Below are 16,719 nucleotides of genomic sequence, written 5' to 3' on the forward strand. Positions count from 1 at the left end.
TATTCTGTGGAAGGTTTGCCAGCAGTCAAGCATAGAAGTTGGATTAACCACTGGGCTGCTGTGGATGTTCTATCTCATCTAGAAGAGCCAGCCTGGATACAGTAAAGCAGTTTGTAGTTTTCTCTGTATGACTTTCAAGAATGATTCATATCATTATTCTGTTGTAGGCAGTGTGGGCTGGTTGGGGTCATGCCTCTGAGAACCCCAAGCTTCCAGAGCTACTCTTAAAAAATGGCATCGCTTTTATGGGTAAGCTTTGTGAGGTACACTGTTCCTGTAGTTCTTATGTCAATTTTGTCCATATTCTGTAGTCTTACTTTTGTTTTCAAATCAGTAAGCAAATCTTAGAGTGACCTTCTTTGTTTTTTGTTGTTGTTGTTGTTGTTTTTCACTTCTTTCTTTTCCTTTTTTTAGTATTTTTGGTTTTTTTTTTTTTTTTCAAGACTGGGTTTCTCTGTGTTGTCCTGGATCTCGCTCTGTAGCCCAGGCTGGCCTCGAACTCACAGAGATCCGCCTGACGCTGCCTCCCGAGTGCTGGGATTAAAGATGTGTGTCACCAATACCTGGCTTACCTCTTCATTTCTTTCTTTCTTTTCTTTTTTTTTTTTTTAAAGATTTATTTATGTGTTAGGTATACAGTGTTCGGTCTGCATGTATGCCTGCAGGCCAGAAGAGGGCACCAGATCTTATTACAGATGGTTGTGAGCTACCATGTGGTTGCTGGGAATTGAACTCAGGAACTCTGGAAGAGCAGCCAGTGCTCTTAACCTCTGAGCCATCTCTCCAGCTCCACCTCTTCATTTCTTAAGTTGTTCTTTCATTTCATCTTGAAGATGCTTTTTGCTCCTGAGTTCTTTAATCTGAGATATCAAAAAAAAATCCTGGTTTTGAAACATGGACTGTTTAAAAAGTTTTGCCATTATCATTAAGAAAATATGTAGAAGGAGGACATGGTTTTTGATAGTAAAAGTAGCTGACTACTTAGGATACCCTAGCAGTGTCCTTAAATATGAATTAGTACCTTGTATTTGAGTATATAATTTATATTCTACCAGTGAGGGCTATTTCTTCTTGCTTTTCTACTCTTATCATGGCAGAAGGAAAAATGGAGGCTACATGGCCCCTCCACACTTCTTATGATACTCTGTAAGCATTATTAAGGATGGGAAAAAAAATCCCTTTGTTAGATTTCCTAAGATCAAATAGTTTATATTTCAGATGTAAGCCTTAAAATTTTTCCAGCTTTATTTTAGGATATAGATTTAGAGAAATGATTGTGTTACTTGGTTAATGTAGATCATGATTCATAAAATTAGATTTTTTTCAGAAGTTAATTACAGAATTTATGAATTTTGGGCTGTATGCAACAAGTTTACTACATTGGATTCTAGAGACAGTGCAAGGACGAGTCAAAACATAGTGGTCACTATGTGTCATGAGTGGGCAAGACTAATACAAAGTAATTTTAAGGCGAAATACATGTGCCATAAAAGAGTGCTGCTGCTCAGGTTCCTTTCTTGTCTTGTTTTAGGCCCTCCAAGCCAGGCTATGTGGGCTTTAGGGGATAAGATTGCATCTTCTATCGTGGCTCAAACTGCAGGCATCCCAACTCTTCCCTGGAGTGGCAGTGGTAAGAAACTATTTCTTGTTTTTTTTTTTTGTTGTTGTTGGTTTGTTAATTTTTATATGTGTGTGTGGTGTGGATATATACATAAGTGTTTTCGTATGTATATGAACATATATGTGAGTGCAGAGTGGAGGCCCAAGTGTCAAAGGCCTTCCTTCACTATTCTCTGTTTACTCTTGTCATTTTTATCATATTTTAGGAATATATATTGAGTACTAGGTACAGATACTAAACTGAGATCTGGACTTGATTTAGAGAAATTCTGGGACATATATTTGGCAGGGGTAGGGTAGATTTCAGATCTCAGGGAGCATCCTCAGAGGCAGGCTTGTTAGGTGAAATTAGACTTCAGCAGTACCTAGGGAGTAACCTGGATGGCTATGAAGAACCTTGACCTCACTTCCTTGGATGTCTGCCTGCTGTTTTTTTTCTATGGATGAGTTCAGTAGTCACCTTTCTCCCAAACATGCAGAGCAATAAAAAGAAAAATTGAGAATTGATTTATCCTTGCCACTTCTTGCGCTTGTCATGTGAACTTTTTAAAACAAATAATAACTGCCCCCTCCCTTTTTAATGCACTTACACACAGAGAACAAACACACTAAAACCTTGTAAAACTAGGAATGATGATTGTCTTGAGGCTGAACAGATTTGAACCCTTGTTCCTCTGGCTCTCTGGGGGATTGCCATATCCTCTCCAGACCTGCTGGGTCAAATAGTTTAAAAGGTTGAATTTGTTCCTGTCTGAATGGAGAGGCTGTAGTGTTCCCCTTGGAGCTGAATACAGCAACATTAAGGGAGCATGGAATCATGACTCTGCTGAGACCAATAAAACCGCCATTTCCGTTTCCAAAGGCTCATAAAGATTGAATTATTTCTCAGACCTCTGGCCCCAGAGCAGGCCTGAAAACATTGAAGGTATTTGCCTGTGTGTTGCTGTGAGAAATCTGCCATGTTTCTCCCTCTCCTTTCCTCTCTCCTTTCCCCTTTCCCTCTCCTCCCACCCCACCCCCAGTCCTTGTATTTTTGTAACTAGATCTCTGCCCACTCTCTTGATTTTTTTGGTGTAACAACCCCAAATGGTAGCCCATGCACTAGCTGAATACTATTATCTCCAATGACTGATCATTGTTTTACAGTATTCTTCTATCCCTCCACCTCCCATCTATCTTCATTCTTTGGTAAATACAATAGCTTTTAAAAGAAGGTATCATAGAGCCAAGTGTGTGAAACATGTTTGTAATTCCTGCACTTGGGATGCAAAGGTGAAAGGATTGCAAGTTCAAGACCAATCTCCAGTACATATCAAGTATCAGGCCCATGTAGACTGCACATCGTTTTTGAGTTTGGACAGAACATTGACACAAGCCCTCATTCGTGTTCTTGAGTCATTATCGTCTATTGTAGGTCTTCGTGTGGATTGGCAAGAAAATGATTTTTCGAAACGTATCTTAAATGTTCCACAGGATCTGTATGAGAAAGGTTATGTGAAGGATGTGGATGATGGACTGCAGGTAAGTTACTGACTCCAGAAGTGGTCAGTTTTAGTTACAACTATGGGGATTTGGAGTCTGATTCATGACATACCGTTGTTGTTTGTTTTTTACTCTTTTTTGGGGGGCCTGCCACCCAGCTCCCAAATAAATCACATACGGAGGCTTATTATTACTTAGCTTGCCTTAGTTTCTAGCCAGCTTTTCTTACCTTAAATTATCCTATCTACCTTTTGCCTCTGGGCTTTTCCTGTTCTTTAACTTCTGTAAATTTTACTCTTACTCCGTTACTTGCTGTGTAGCTGGGTGGCTGGCCTCTGGAGTCTCCTCCTCCTTCTTTTAGATCTCGTTTCCCAGATTTCTCCTTCTATTTATACTTTTCTGCCTGCCAGCCCCGCCTATCCTTTCTCCTGACTCGCTATTGGCCAGTTCTTTATCAGACCATCAGATGTTTTACACAGGCACAGTAACACCGCTTCACAGAGTTAAACAAAAATAACACACCTTAAAATATTCTACTACATTTCTTCTTTTTGTCTAAATAAAAATAAAGGTTTTAACTTTAACTACATACAACCAAAACAGTTATCAAGTAAGAATTAATTTACAATATTCAGTCTATTTGTAATTAGCATATTTGAAGAAAATAATGAATTATCTATCCTATCTTAGTGAATCCAAAATTTTATACCTAATTTATTTTCTATCATAACTAAGAAAACTGCAACTGTAACTATTTAGTCTCTAACACCATTAAAGACCCAGAAAGATATAATATTATCTAAAAACAAGACATTTGGCTGCCTGGACAGTCACCCAAAGCTCCTCCTCAACATTGAAGCCTCCAACTTCAGCCTACAGGCCTAGAGTATCAGGCAGATATTTTTATGGAGTAGGAATTTTGGGCTTTCTTGCCTTGTTTTGGCAAAGTTCATGTGTCCTGAAGAATGTCTGGCAGACCCTTAAGTGAAGCAGAAATTTTGAAGACTGTCCTGCCTTGTTTTGGCAAAGTTCAACAGTTCTTTTTTTCTTGTGTGTCTTGCTTGTCCAGTCTGCATTGCACATTGTCAGCAGTCAAGGGCAAGAGCAGTTAATCTTTGCCTAGTGGCTAACCTTGCCACAGTGAAAGCAAACTCCATAAGGAATTTCTTCAATGCCCATCATCTTCTCTGAAGTAAACTGGTGCTGCCAGGAGCAGATGTGTCTCATTGTCATGAAAAGCTCTAAGTTAACAAAACATTTTAAATGCCATATTCTGTACATCTTTGAAAGGTTTGAAGACTATCTATTTAAAGCATATTTATTTTAACCTAGAAAACACACCTAACATATCTATAAATTTGATTGTTATGAATGACTAACTACTGACCTATGTTTCTTGATTGTCGTAAATAGATTATAATAATAGCTTTTAAAAACTAGAACCTTATCTTACATTATTTTAAATAGATTGCATAGGTACAATACCTTAATCAAGAGTAGAAACATAGGGCTGGAGAGATGGCTCAGAGGTTAAGAGCACTGGCTGCTCTTCCAGAGGTCCTGAGTTCAATTCCCAGCAACCACATGGTGGCTCACAACCATCTATAATGAGATCTGGTGCACTCTTCCAGCTTGCAGGTATATGTGCAAGCAGAATATTGTATACATAATAAATAAATAAATTTTAAAAAAGAGTAGAAACATATATACAATATGTGGTAACAAAAACAACCTTAAATTTGCATCAGTATACAAAATCCTTTAGAGAAGAGTAGAAACATGTATACAGTGTAACAAAAATAACTTTAAATTTGCATCAATATTCTATATTCCCCTAAATGATAGCAAACATCTATAACCCACCAAATAACCAATAGCTACCCACACCCCTAAATTCATGGGAATGTGAGCATAGTTTCTCCATACTTCTGTCTGCTCTCTGTGGATGAAGTACCTTTAGTGTCTCATAGAGAAAATTTGAGGTAATGGCCAAGTCCTGGGAAGACCAGCAGTAACCATTGCTGATAGATATCACCTGTCAAGGTTCAAGAGGTCTCCCCTGATCAAACCTGATCCATATTAATCCTGAAGGAATCCATAGCCTCTCATCTCCTGTGGGAACAAAACTCTAAAGTATTTTTGATTTCCATTTGACAAATATATTTTGACTTTTTAAAAGTTAAGGCATTCCTAAAGTACATAGGCTGATTTATTTCAACAGTCCTTCTTTCAATTCTAGATCTCTTTGCAGCTATCCTTTGTTTTTCAACAATCAAAAAATTCAAAATCAACACAGTAATATACAGGATCTGTGTATTTCCCATCTTTCATGGCTTTTTTCCGTTCATATTATTTTTACTCTCTTTAAAGACTTTATTATTTCTAAACTATTTCTTTCTATGACTATCCATATCCTTTTTCTTTCTTTCTTAAGCCTCCCTACATAGTAAAACACACTGGAACCTGTTTAAAGGTTTTTCTGTCTGGATCTTTTACTGTGTATCTTTTAGCCTTTTTACCTGCATGAGCAAACTTTTAAACTGATAAGGTACACCTGGATTCTCTTCATTCACGGCTCTCAGCTGGCTGTGCCTGCTTCTGGGGTAAAACCCAAGCATGAAACTCGTGGCCGGGAGATTTTTTGGGATGAATGGAGAATTAACTAGTCTGCTCCCTCACTCTCTTAACTGGCAGTGCTAAATAACCAGACTTCTCCATAGAGACAGCTTTCATCATTCAGCTTACATGGCTGAGAGCTCACAAAGAACAGGTGTTGAGTGTTGTTTGCTGATTTCAGAGGAAGAGGTTGAACAAGCATGCTCAGTTTCTCTTTCCAAATTGGCCAGTTAATTAACTTTTCCCTTTGAGGAGGAGTGAAGGAGTGAGCCAAGAGAGGCTGATAGTAAGATCACTCATAATTATTATTCATTTCTGTAGAAATGTGACCCCATCATCGCCGTTTATTGCCTTATGTTCCCTCCTGTGTTTCTCTTTCACTTGTGAACTAGTTGGAAGCCTCACTTATGCTTCTTGGTAGATGAAGCAAGAGGCATCTTAGGAAGATACACTATTTTAGCCTGGCTTGAATACTGTTAATTCAGGAAGATGTTGAACAGTCAGTTGAGTTCACTCTGTTGTTTGTAGTTCAAGTTAATCATCCTGTGATTTAACCAAGGCTCTACTTGAGTCTATAACCAATGTAATGAGAACTTTTGTACCATCACCTAGCCATTATCTAATGCTGAGACTAGAAGTCATTGGGAACACATGCTGAAAATTAGTTTTCTGACTGATTTTGATAATATTTTGAGATTTTGTTACTTTTATCTTTTATAAATCATCAAATCAGAGGGCTGGAGATTTGGCTCAGTGGTTAAGAGCACTTGTTGCAAAGGACCTGGGTTCAATAACCAGTACCCACATAGAGGGCTCACTGCCTCCTTGGGCACCAGGCTTGCATGTGGTACAAGCAGGAAAAATACTCATACACATAAAATAATTAAAAATTTAATCACCAGGTAGTGGTGATGCACATCTTTAATCCCAGCACTTGGGAGGCAAAGGCAGGCATATCTCTGAGTTAGAGGTCAGCCTGGGCTACAGAGTGAGTTCCAAGAAAGCCTCCAAAGCCACACAGAGAAACCCTGTCTCAAACCGCCCCCTCAAAAAAAAAAAAAAAAACAAACAAACCAAAAACAAACAAACAAAAAAAAAACAGAGTCAGAAAAAAAATCTGGATCCTTGGAAGTTCTGATTTACCAAATCTTATATCTATGTGGTTTGAAGCTATGCCAAAACTGTCACCTTATATTAAGTGAAGTACTTAAGTCTTTAAAAGTTATTGGGAGCTGGGCGGTGGTGGCATATACCTTTAACCCCAGCACTTAAGAGCTAGAGACCAACTGAACAGAGAGTTCCATGACAAGCCAGTTGTGTCTATGTAGAGAGACTCTGTCTAGAGAAACAAAACAAAGCAAGAAGTTAGTGGGGCTGTCAAGATGGTTCAGTGGCATGAGCACCTGGCAGCCTGAGTCCAGAGTTCCAGAACCCATGTAAAAGCCTGACACAGTAAGTAGTACATTCTTCTGTGGTTGCAGCACACCCCTCTAGGGAGATGCAGAGACAGGGCATACTATCAGAACCTTGAGGGTGAGTTAGTTTGCCATATGAAGCTGTGGAGAAGAGACCCTGTTTAAAATAAAGTAGAGGCTGGGTTGGGGATTTAGCTCAGTGGTAGAGCACTTGCCTAGCAAGCACAAGGCCCTGGGTTTGACCCTCAAACCTAAAAATAAATAAATAAACAAATAAACAAACAAACAAATAAAGTAGAGGCAAGGACTGCCGCTGATAAACATCCCAATAATACCTGGAGACGATTTTAGTTACATGTGTATGTGTGCAGATGCCCTTGGGGGCCAGAGGAGGGTGTCAGATTTTCTGGAGCTGGAGTTGCAGGCGTAAGCTGCCTAGTGTGGGTGCAGGAAACTGAAGTTGGGTCCTCTGGAAGAACAGCAAACTCTTAATCACTGAGCCATCTCTCTAATCTTTGAAGACTATATCCTTTTTTTTTTTTTTTTTTTTAAATTATATTTCTTTGAGACAGGGTTTCTTTACATAGCCCTGACTGTCTTGCCTTACCTCATGAGGAGTATTGGGATCAGAAGCGTCTGCCACCATGCCTGATTAGTGACCATATTCTCTTTTCCCTCCCCACCTCCCTCCCTCTCTTCCTTTCTTTCTTGTTTTGTTTTGAGACAAGGACTCTATGTAGCCCTAGCTGTCCCAGAATTCTCTATGTAGACCAGGCTAGCCTTGAACTCACAGAGATCTGCCTGCCTCTGCCCATGAGTGCTGGGATTAAAGGCGTGAGCCATTATGCCTAGCTCTTTAATGACTACATTCCTAAATGAAGAAAATACCAATTCTCTTTCTCTATTAACATGACTCTTCCATTTTTCTCTTTTTTCTTGAAGGCAGCGGAGGAAGTTGGTTATCCAGTAATGATCAAGGCCTCGGAGGGAGGAGGAGGGAAGGGAATCAGAAAAGTTAACAATGCAGATGACTTCCCTAACCTATTCAGACAGGTAGAGTACAAGTTGGTTTTTCTTGTTTGATTTACCATGTATATCAGAGATGAGTGATTTAATTTACACTTTAATTTAGATATACAGAAAATGTTGAGTTTTGATTTTTATGTGTATGTAATCTAAGCTTTGTCTATAGCCTTTATCTGATTATTCATAGAAGTAGAGGGAATTAATGAACTAATTCAATGAAAATTCTATTTAATTATGTACTTCAAGCACTAGTTTTTCTTATATAGAAGATAGCTCTTCTCCACATGGTGTGTGTGGCTCACAGTATCTCATGATGGTAAAAGACAATGTCATTCTACATTCTGTGCTCTTGTTTTGATGTTGTAGGAAAGGGTGTGGTACAGTGGGATGATACGCATCTGTTTGTCCTTATGTTGGTCAAATGCTAACTCTCAGATAGGCTTTTCCATACTTCCTGTGAAGTTGGCTGGAGGCCCTTGAGTTTCTACCATGTTTTCTATCATGTTTATCAGTAGCCCACACCCTCGCCTATGCTGTGTGGCCATCACTCCCTGGCACAGAAAACTCATGGTAGGTCCTCAGTATGTGTGGACTGGGTTCCTCAGAGTGTTTCTCTTGGCTTTATCCTTCTTGATGAGGCCATACTCTAGGTAAGTTGTAAAAGGGAGACAAAATTCTTTTTTGTTCTACCTCAAGTGTTCCCTTCACATGTTTGTTTCCTTTGTTATCTTTTCTTTTACCAAAACTCAAGAAAAGATGTGACAGAAAAAAGAAAATTAAGAGGGCTGGAGAGATGGCTCAGAGGTTAAGAGCACTGACTGCTCTTCCAGAGGTCTTGAGTTCAATTCCAAGCACCCACATGGAGGCTCACAACCATCTGTAATGAGATCTGGCACCCTCTTCTGTATACATAATAAATAAATAAATCTTAAAAAAAAAAAGACAATTAAGAGACAGGTATTACATTGTCATATTGCTAGCACTTTTTCTTATACCTTACACCATCCTGTTGTGGGTATGCCCCTACTTATCTTTGTTCACCCCACTTTCTTTTTAAAAACCACTCAGTGGCAAATTTCTTGCTTAGTTGTCAAGAGGTAAGAGAAAAAGCTGTGATTTGATACATGAAAGTATTGTCTTACTACATTTTATTTTGAATGTCAGAAGTTTAATATTCCCTGTTTTCATTATATTCCTTTTGTAAAGTTTAATTTTGTAGGTAGATTAATGTTTCATGGAGTTCAGGGGGAAAAAAAGGCTTGCTCTCCTAATGTAAAAGCATTTTAATTAATGATAACACAGATATTTCATAACTACTTCTTAGCCTGGAATTGAGTGTGTGAAGACTGTAGAATACTAAGAATTTGTTTAATGTGAAAGTCCTTAATTTCTAATAATGGATAGCTAAATTAATCTTTCCATTCAGAAGCAACTGAAAATGCAGTCATGTGCTGATTTCATAGTTTAGTTGGCAGAATGCTTGTTTTTTCATGCAGGATGCTTTAGTTTCAAGCTGATGTTATAAGCTGTTTATGGTGGTGCATGCCTGTGTTCTCATATACAATCAGATATATATACATATGTATACACAATAATAGGTATAAGCAGATGTGATTAAACATGTTCAGAATGGTATGGCTATAGAGAGCAAGAGGATCAGAAATAAAGGTCATTCTTAATTTAGGCATGTATTGTAGGGAACCAAAAAGGAAAACTGGATTAGATTTTTTTTTTTTTCCTTTAAAGCCTGTTAAGAGATCGAAAGCTTTTCAAGATGGTAAAGAATTATGAGGCTGGGTGGTGGTGATGCATGGATCTCTGTGAGTTTGAGGCCAGCCTGATCTATAGAGGGAGTTCCAGGACAGCCAAAGCTACACAGAGAAACCCTTACCTCAAAAAACAAACAAATGAACAAAAAGAATTAAAAGAAACTAACTCAGAGGTGAGCCTGGGAGTTGAAGACACTGTTTTGTTTTTTATTTTTTGGGTTTTTTTTTTTCTTCCTTCACAGATACATCTTCTAGTTTAAGGTAAAACAACTAACTGAGCATGGCAGCTCACATACCTAATACCAGCACTCAGGAGTGTGAAGCTTATTCAGTTTAAGGGCAACCCCTTGTCTTGGTAAGAACATGCCTCAAAAAACAAACAAACAAACAAAAAACCAGCCCCTTCCTCAAGGAGGAAGAAGACAAAACTACGAAACTGGTTCAAAATTTTCATTTGTCTTATAAAACAAAGAAGACAAAATTTAGACTTTGGAGATGGTTGAACAAGTAGTTTTGGAGGCTCCAAGGAATCTTACATTTTATATTGGAATCCTGAAGTATTGTACCACAGGAGAAAGAATAAACTAGAAATAGACCAATCCTTACAGGGACTCAATCTCAGATTCAAAGCATTCATATTGATTCAGATATTAATGTTTACAATTGCCAATGCTTCTGTCCATCTGCATAAAGCAAATGCCCATCCTCTCCAGAGAAGATTATATATAGAACTTTGTAGTACTACTAATTTTTCCCATGTGTATATTAAACACCCAATTAAAAGTAAGTAGGTATATAAATTGCATGATTTAAAACCAAGAACAAAAATTAATGAAAACAGATCCAACAAATATTTAGATACTAGAGCTATCAGACAAGGGTTTTAGAGTAATTATGTTTATTTTATTTTCAGAGCTGAGGACTGAACCCAGGGCCTTGTGCTTGCTAGGCAAGCGCTGTACCACTGAGCTAAATCCCCAACCCTGAGTAATTATGTTTAGTACATTTAAGAAAATTAAAGGCAAGGCTGAGAATTTGGGCAGAGACTCAGAAATCATGAATTAAATAACTTATATATGAATATATATATGAATTAAATAACTTAAGGACCAGGCGGTGATGGCTCATGTCTTTAATCCCAGCACTCAGGAGGCAGAGGCAGGCAGATCTTTGTGAGTTCAAGGCCAGCCTGGTCTACAGAGTGAAATCCAGGAAAAGAGCAAAGCTACACAGAGAAACCCTGTCTTGAAAAACCAAAATAAATAAACAAACAAACAAATAAATAAATAAAAAAGATTGAAGGAAGAGGGGTTGGGGATTTAGCTCGGTGGTAGAGTGCTTGCCTAGCCAAAAGAAAAAAAAAGATTGAAGGAAGAATCAATCATTGAAATATAGAAGAAAATTTAGACTCGAGCATAAAGAGAGACAAAAAGATTTTAAAAATCCAGAAAAGAAGCAATACATTTAAGTTGCAAAGATGACCATGAAAACGCCTGTCTCTTCACATATTTTTACTGTACAGTGTAAGATTGTGTCTCTTACCATCAAGTAGAGCAATCTTCTCTTTTACCCTGGGAGTCCAGCTGGCCTTTTGACTTTTTTTGACCAACAGAAGGTAGAAGAAATGGTGTACAAGTTCTGAAGCTTATGTTTCAAGTGGTTGTATAGTTTATACTTTTCCTTATTGGAATGAGCCCTCAACTGCCACATGAGGAATCCTTTGTACACTAGTAGAAAAAGAGAGTCCATATGAAGCAAAGTAGAAAATAGTCCTTTCAGCTAAGGCCTTTGAGTCCTACTAGGTGACTGGTAGCACCACATTTGAACGACAGTGAGACTTGTTTAGACTGTTAACCCCTAGTTGACTGTTAGATGACAACAGTGCACAAGTGACAAGTTACCAGCTAAGTCTAGCTCAGAATACTGTCCCAAGACACTAGTTGTTTTTTTCCTCTCTTTGTTATTTTTAACTTTGTTAGCTAGAGCTGTAGGTCAGTAATGGAATGCTTGTCTAGTATTCATTATGTCTTAGATTAGATCCCTAGTACTGCCAAACAAACAAACACACAATTAATGGAGACTATTATCAAAGCATAATTGACAGAAAAATTGATTGCAAAAGATATGCTACCACCATGAAGAACATTTGGTATTACGTTTAGAATTAGCTCATGGGTTAAATTTGCTTAGAAGGATATTAATAACACCGTAGGAATGGTGAGCAAACTGTTAATGAAGCTAGAAACTAGTAAAGTGTTGTTAGTGGAATCTGGAAAAAAGATTACCCATGTCCTGAAATAGTGGAACACCTGGCAAAAAAATTATTATCTGAAATAACTTAAAAGACAGTGTAGTTCAGGGCTGGAGAGATGGCTTAGCTGTTCAGTTCCCAGCACTATTAGGTGACTCACAACTGCCTGTAATTCCAGCTCAAGGACATCTGATGCCTTCATTTGGCCTCTAAGGGCACTTGGACTTATGTACATACCCTCACACAGACATACACAGAAATACATCTAATTATATAATGGTAATTGAAAAACTTAAAAAAGATAATGTAATTCATGAAGTCATGAATCTGGTTAAGAAGATCTCAAAGTAAAATATTGAAAGTATCTATTAATGTTGAGTAACTGTAAAAGATGAGGGGTTGTGAGTGTACTTCAATTGGCAGCATGCTTGTTTAGCATGCATGAGGCCCTGGGTTTGATTCCCAGCTCCATATAACCTGAGCATTGTTGTATATGCCTGTAATCTCAGCACTAAGGGGAGTGAAGCAGGATCAGAATTCCAAGGTCATCCTCAGACACATATCAAGTGTGAAGCCAGCTTGGCAACAGAGATACTGTCTCAAAAGCAAAAGGGGCTGGAGAATGGCTCAGTGGTTAACACTGACTGCTTTTCAGAGGTTCCAGGTTGGATTCCCAGCACTCACATGGTGGCTCACAACTAGTCCCAGGGTATCTGATGTCATTTGGCCTTCTTGGGCCCCAGGCACACATTCGATCCATAGACACAAGTGCAAGCAAAACATTCATTCACATAAAATAGAATCACTAAAAATAAATAGATAAATAAGTTTTTGCTGTTTGAGTAAGGGAAACCAACATATATTCCCATTTAGATTTCAAGACTGCTGTGAAACCAGTGACCACTGAGTATCTCCAATCTTTTCCATTTGAACAAGAATACCCTTTGTAGTTCTTTCTCCAATCTCATCGTTAAGTGTTGGGGTTTAGGGCAGATAACTTGTCTTTTTAGTTCTCAGGTCTCTGGATGAAGAAAATGTAACTGAGGAGCTGCACTGAAGGGGACTGTTTTGTTTCTGGACATGAGTCATGAGAGCAGTGGATGTCAAGCCTGATGACATGATTGGATGAGACTTTGGGGGTCTTGGGAGGGGGTGAGTCAACCTTGCATGTGGGAGGTCTGTGAATTATTGTGGCCACAGGGTGGGTCATAGAACATTGTTTGCAGAGATGGCCACAATAACTCCTCCCTTTCTTCTATGTATACCCTTTGCAATGTGACTTTGCTATTCTTCCCATGAAAAGGTGGTATATCTTTCCCCACTACTTGAATTGTAGCCATTTATTGTGGCTTGCTTAGACAAATTTTAGATGGCCAAAGTGACATACATATATTGGAACCTAGACTTCCAAGAGGACATGCAGTTTCTGCTCTCACCCCTTAAGAACATTATACTGAAGAAGCTTGGTCTGTGCTGTGTGTGGTACTGAGAAGCCCGTTGGAGGCTGAGAAACCACATATAACAGAAATGAGCACATTCAGTTGAAGCTGTCTATACTAACCAGCCAACTGTCAGCACAGGTCACCAGATTTGTGAAAGAGGCCACTTGAGCCACCAGATGATATTCACATGATTGCAAGAAGCAGAACTGTACAGCTGAGCGTCATGAGCAAGAAAATGATTGACATTTTCAGCAGGTCACTGAGTTTTGAAGTAACTTCTGCAGCTAGCAAACGGAAGTAGAAAAGCTAGACTATAAAGATACAGGCTATATTGACGTTCTCTAGTGTTCTGCACTTTAAGACTCTGATATGAGGAAGAGAATAAAGCAAAACAATAGTTGAAGAAATCATGGAGCAGAAAGCAGAAAAGATAATGTCTGAGAGTTTTCTCAAACTAATAAAAGCTGCCAAGCACAAATAACAAAACTCTGAGTCACAAACATTGATGAATACAAGGAAAACCACATCTAAGCTTATGAGTAAATCTGCCACCTGCCTCCATCTCAAACACACACAAAAGGAAAAGAAAGGAAGGAAGGAAGGAGGAAAGGAAGAAAGGAAGAAAAGACACATATATACAATCTGAAAGCTGTTGGAGCAAAAAGATTACTTGAAAAAGGCTAAGAAGATTAACAGTTGAAACAGCCATGGTGGTACACAGCTTTAATCCCTGCGCTGGAGACACAGAAGCAGGTGGATGTCCGTGAGTTCTAGGCCATACAGAACTACATAGTGAGATCCTAGGGGGAGAAAAAAGGAGGAGGAGGAGGAGGAGGAGGAGGAGGAGGAGGAAGAGGAAGAGGAGGAAGAAGAAGGAAGAAGAGGAAGAGGAGGAAGAAGAAGGAAGAAGAGGAAGAAGAAGAAGAAGGAAGAAGAAGAAGAAGAAGAAGAAGAAGAAGAAGAAGAAGAAGAAGAAGAAGAAGAAGAAAGAAGAAGAAGAAGAATGATCAACAGTTGAAATCTCAGTAGACATCTTAGAAACCAGAAAACATTGGGATGTCTTTGAAGTGCTGACAAAAATTAATTGATGACTTAAGATTTTTGTGCCCACTGATAGTGTTTCTCAGGACTCAAGGTGGAAGACTTTGACTTCAGCAACATCCTGTGATATAATGTAAATTAGGAAATCATCTCCTAGGAGCAATCTACATGTGACTGTCTTTTGAGCAGATGGCAATATTTTTGCCCTGTTGTGGGATTTGTGTATGTGTGTATTTTTAAGTACTTTGTTTGCCCTTTTAACATACTGGATGTTTTATGTTTTCATATTCCTTAAAACTGGTGATATAACTAAGAATGTTGCACGTTAAAGATAGACAAAGGCATGGACTATATTTCTTCTGTTCTGTATGCCCACTGTTAATGTAGTCCTGGAAACTTTTAGACATTTGCTTATTGAAAGCAAAGCAGCTTTTCAATATTAAAAAAGTCTGTATTACTTAAGAATCTTGCTTCCTTTTCCAACACAGGTTCAAGCTGAAGTACCTGGATCACCTATATTTGTAATGAGACTAGCAAAGCAATCTCGTCATCTGGAGGTCCAGATTCTAGCAGATCAGTACGGCAATGCCATTTCTTTGTTTGGCCGTGACTGCTCTGTACAGCGCAGGCATCAGAAGATCATTGAAGAAGCTCCTGCTGCTATTGCTACCCCAGCAGTATTTGAACACATGGAACAGGTGTGTCCATATTAAATGCTTTCATTGCTATTTTCCTACATAGAGACATATCTCCCTCAGCTCATACACTATTATGGGGATGGAAGAAATGTAAGCAGTGATTCTAGATAATGGATACTATTTCTTCCTTTTCCTGGAGGAACATATTCTGATGTTTTTCTCCTAGAAAAATTGTCAAGAAACTTACCAAAGTCTAAAAATAGTTAATACTAAAAAACAAAAAAATACAACCCCAAAACAAAAATAAACAAACAAAAAACCCCCGATATTTTTGAATAAGATAAATAAGAAACAAGTTGGCATTTTTAACAAGTTCATGAAGAGCAAGTGTAGTTTACTGGGTTGACTGGCATCATATCTTCTGCCAGATATGGAGATACACTTAGGTTTCCAGCCATTGGGAGGCTGAGGTTGGAAGCTGGAGAGTTCTAGGCTCCCCTGTGCTAGATACTGAGACCTTGTCTAAAAAGGAAGCATCTTCAGATGATTTCATTCAAATTCATTATCCTCTAGGTATCTGTGAGCTTACATATTTAATACTTTTGTATAAAGAAGGATTTCCTTGTCATGAAGTGTCCCTTGGAAATAGTTGTAGCTAAGGGACATGAACGTGCTTTTTTTTCCTCCCCTGAAAGAATGGCCCACTCTTGATGTTATTAGTGATTCATTTTCCATCATTCTGAGTTCTAAACAAATTGAACTGTATTTTGTCTTAGAAGTTTGTTTCCTGATTCTTACTTTCACTTACCTTCTATGATAAGAATGCCTCAAATACAGTGATTTAAATGAGGTATAACTTTCTTATGATCTCTTCCATCCTAGTTCAGAAAGAGGCTTCTACCAGAGACCTAGGTTTATTGTTCTACCCTTCCCTAAAATGGGGCTTGGCAAACTATAGTTTAGCTCACGAACCAAATCCAGCCTGCAAATAAAATTTTAGTTTTTATGCTCAATTTTTTATGCTAAGTGATTTATATATTTGACTGTTTATTGCTATAGTGAGAGAACTGACTAGCTGTGACAGAGACAATTTCCCACAAAATTGAAAATAATTACTATCTCGTCCTTTAACAAAAAGGTTTGCTAACCTTTGCTCTTATATGGTGTCAGAATTTTGATAATAAAGCAAATTCCATGATTATATTCCAGTTGTAGCCAGGGTTGAGTGGCCCTTAGAGGGCAAGCAAATAATAACACAATACGTAAGTCACACGTGACACTTACGTTTCTCTGCACACAGTTTCATCATAACCCAGCACAAGCATTATTAAGAGTTATAGTCACTAGCTAGATAACCATGTGACAGCTGAAATTTGAGAAAATCTTCTGTAAAAAGATGAAGAAAAGTTTTGTGGAATA

At 38.3% G+C, this 16,719-nt stretch overlaps 1 protein-coding gene across 6 annotated transcripts in view; it reads left to right on the top strand.

The window, feature by feature from the left end:
• The window catches only part of Acaca (acetyl-CoA carboxylase alpha), a 273,401-nt gene that overhangs the window by 92,771 nt on the left and 163,911 nt on the right, over positions 1 to 16,719 (top strand). For all 6 annotated transcript variants that reach the window (XM_036195670.1, XM_036195671.1, XM_036195674.1 and 3 more), the window contains 5 exons: positions 168 to 249; positions 1,532 to 1,630; positions 3,035 to 3,141; positions 8,076 to 8,186; positions 15,151 to 15,360. In XM_036195670.1, the coding sequence (XP_036051563.1) occupies positions 168 to 249; positions 1,532 to 1,630; positions 3,035 to 3,141; positions 8,076 to 8,186; positions 15,151 to 15,360 (609 nt within the window). The remainder of the gene's footprint in view (positions 1 to 167; positions 250 to 1,531; positions 1,631 to 3,034; positions 3,142 to 8,075; positions 8,187 to 15,150; positions 15,361 to 16,719) is intronic.

The sequence above is a fragment of the Onychomys torridus genome, chromosome 8 (assembly GCF_903995425.1).
Source record: "Onychomys torridus chromosome 8, mOncTor1.1, whole genome shotgun sequence".
Classification (NCBI taxonomy): domain Eukaryota; kingdom Metazoa; phylum Chordata; class Mammalia; order Rodentia; family Cricetidae; genus Onychomys; species Onychomys torridus.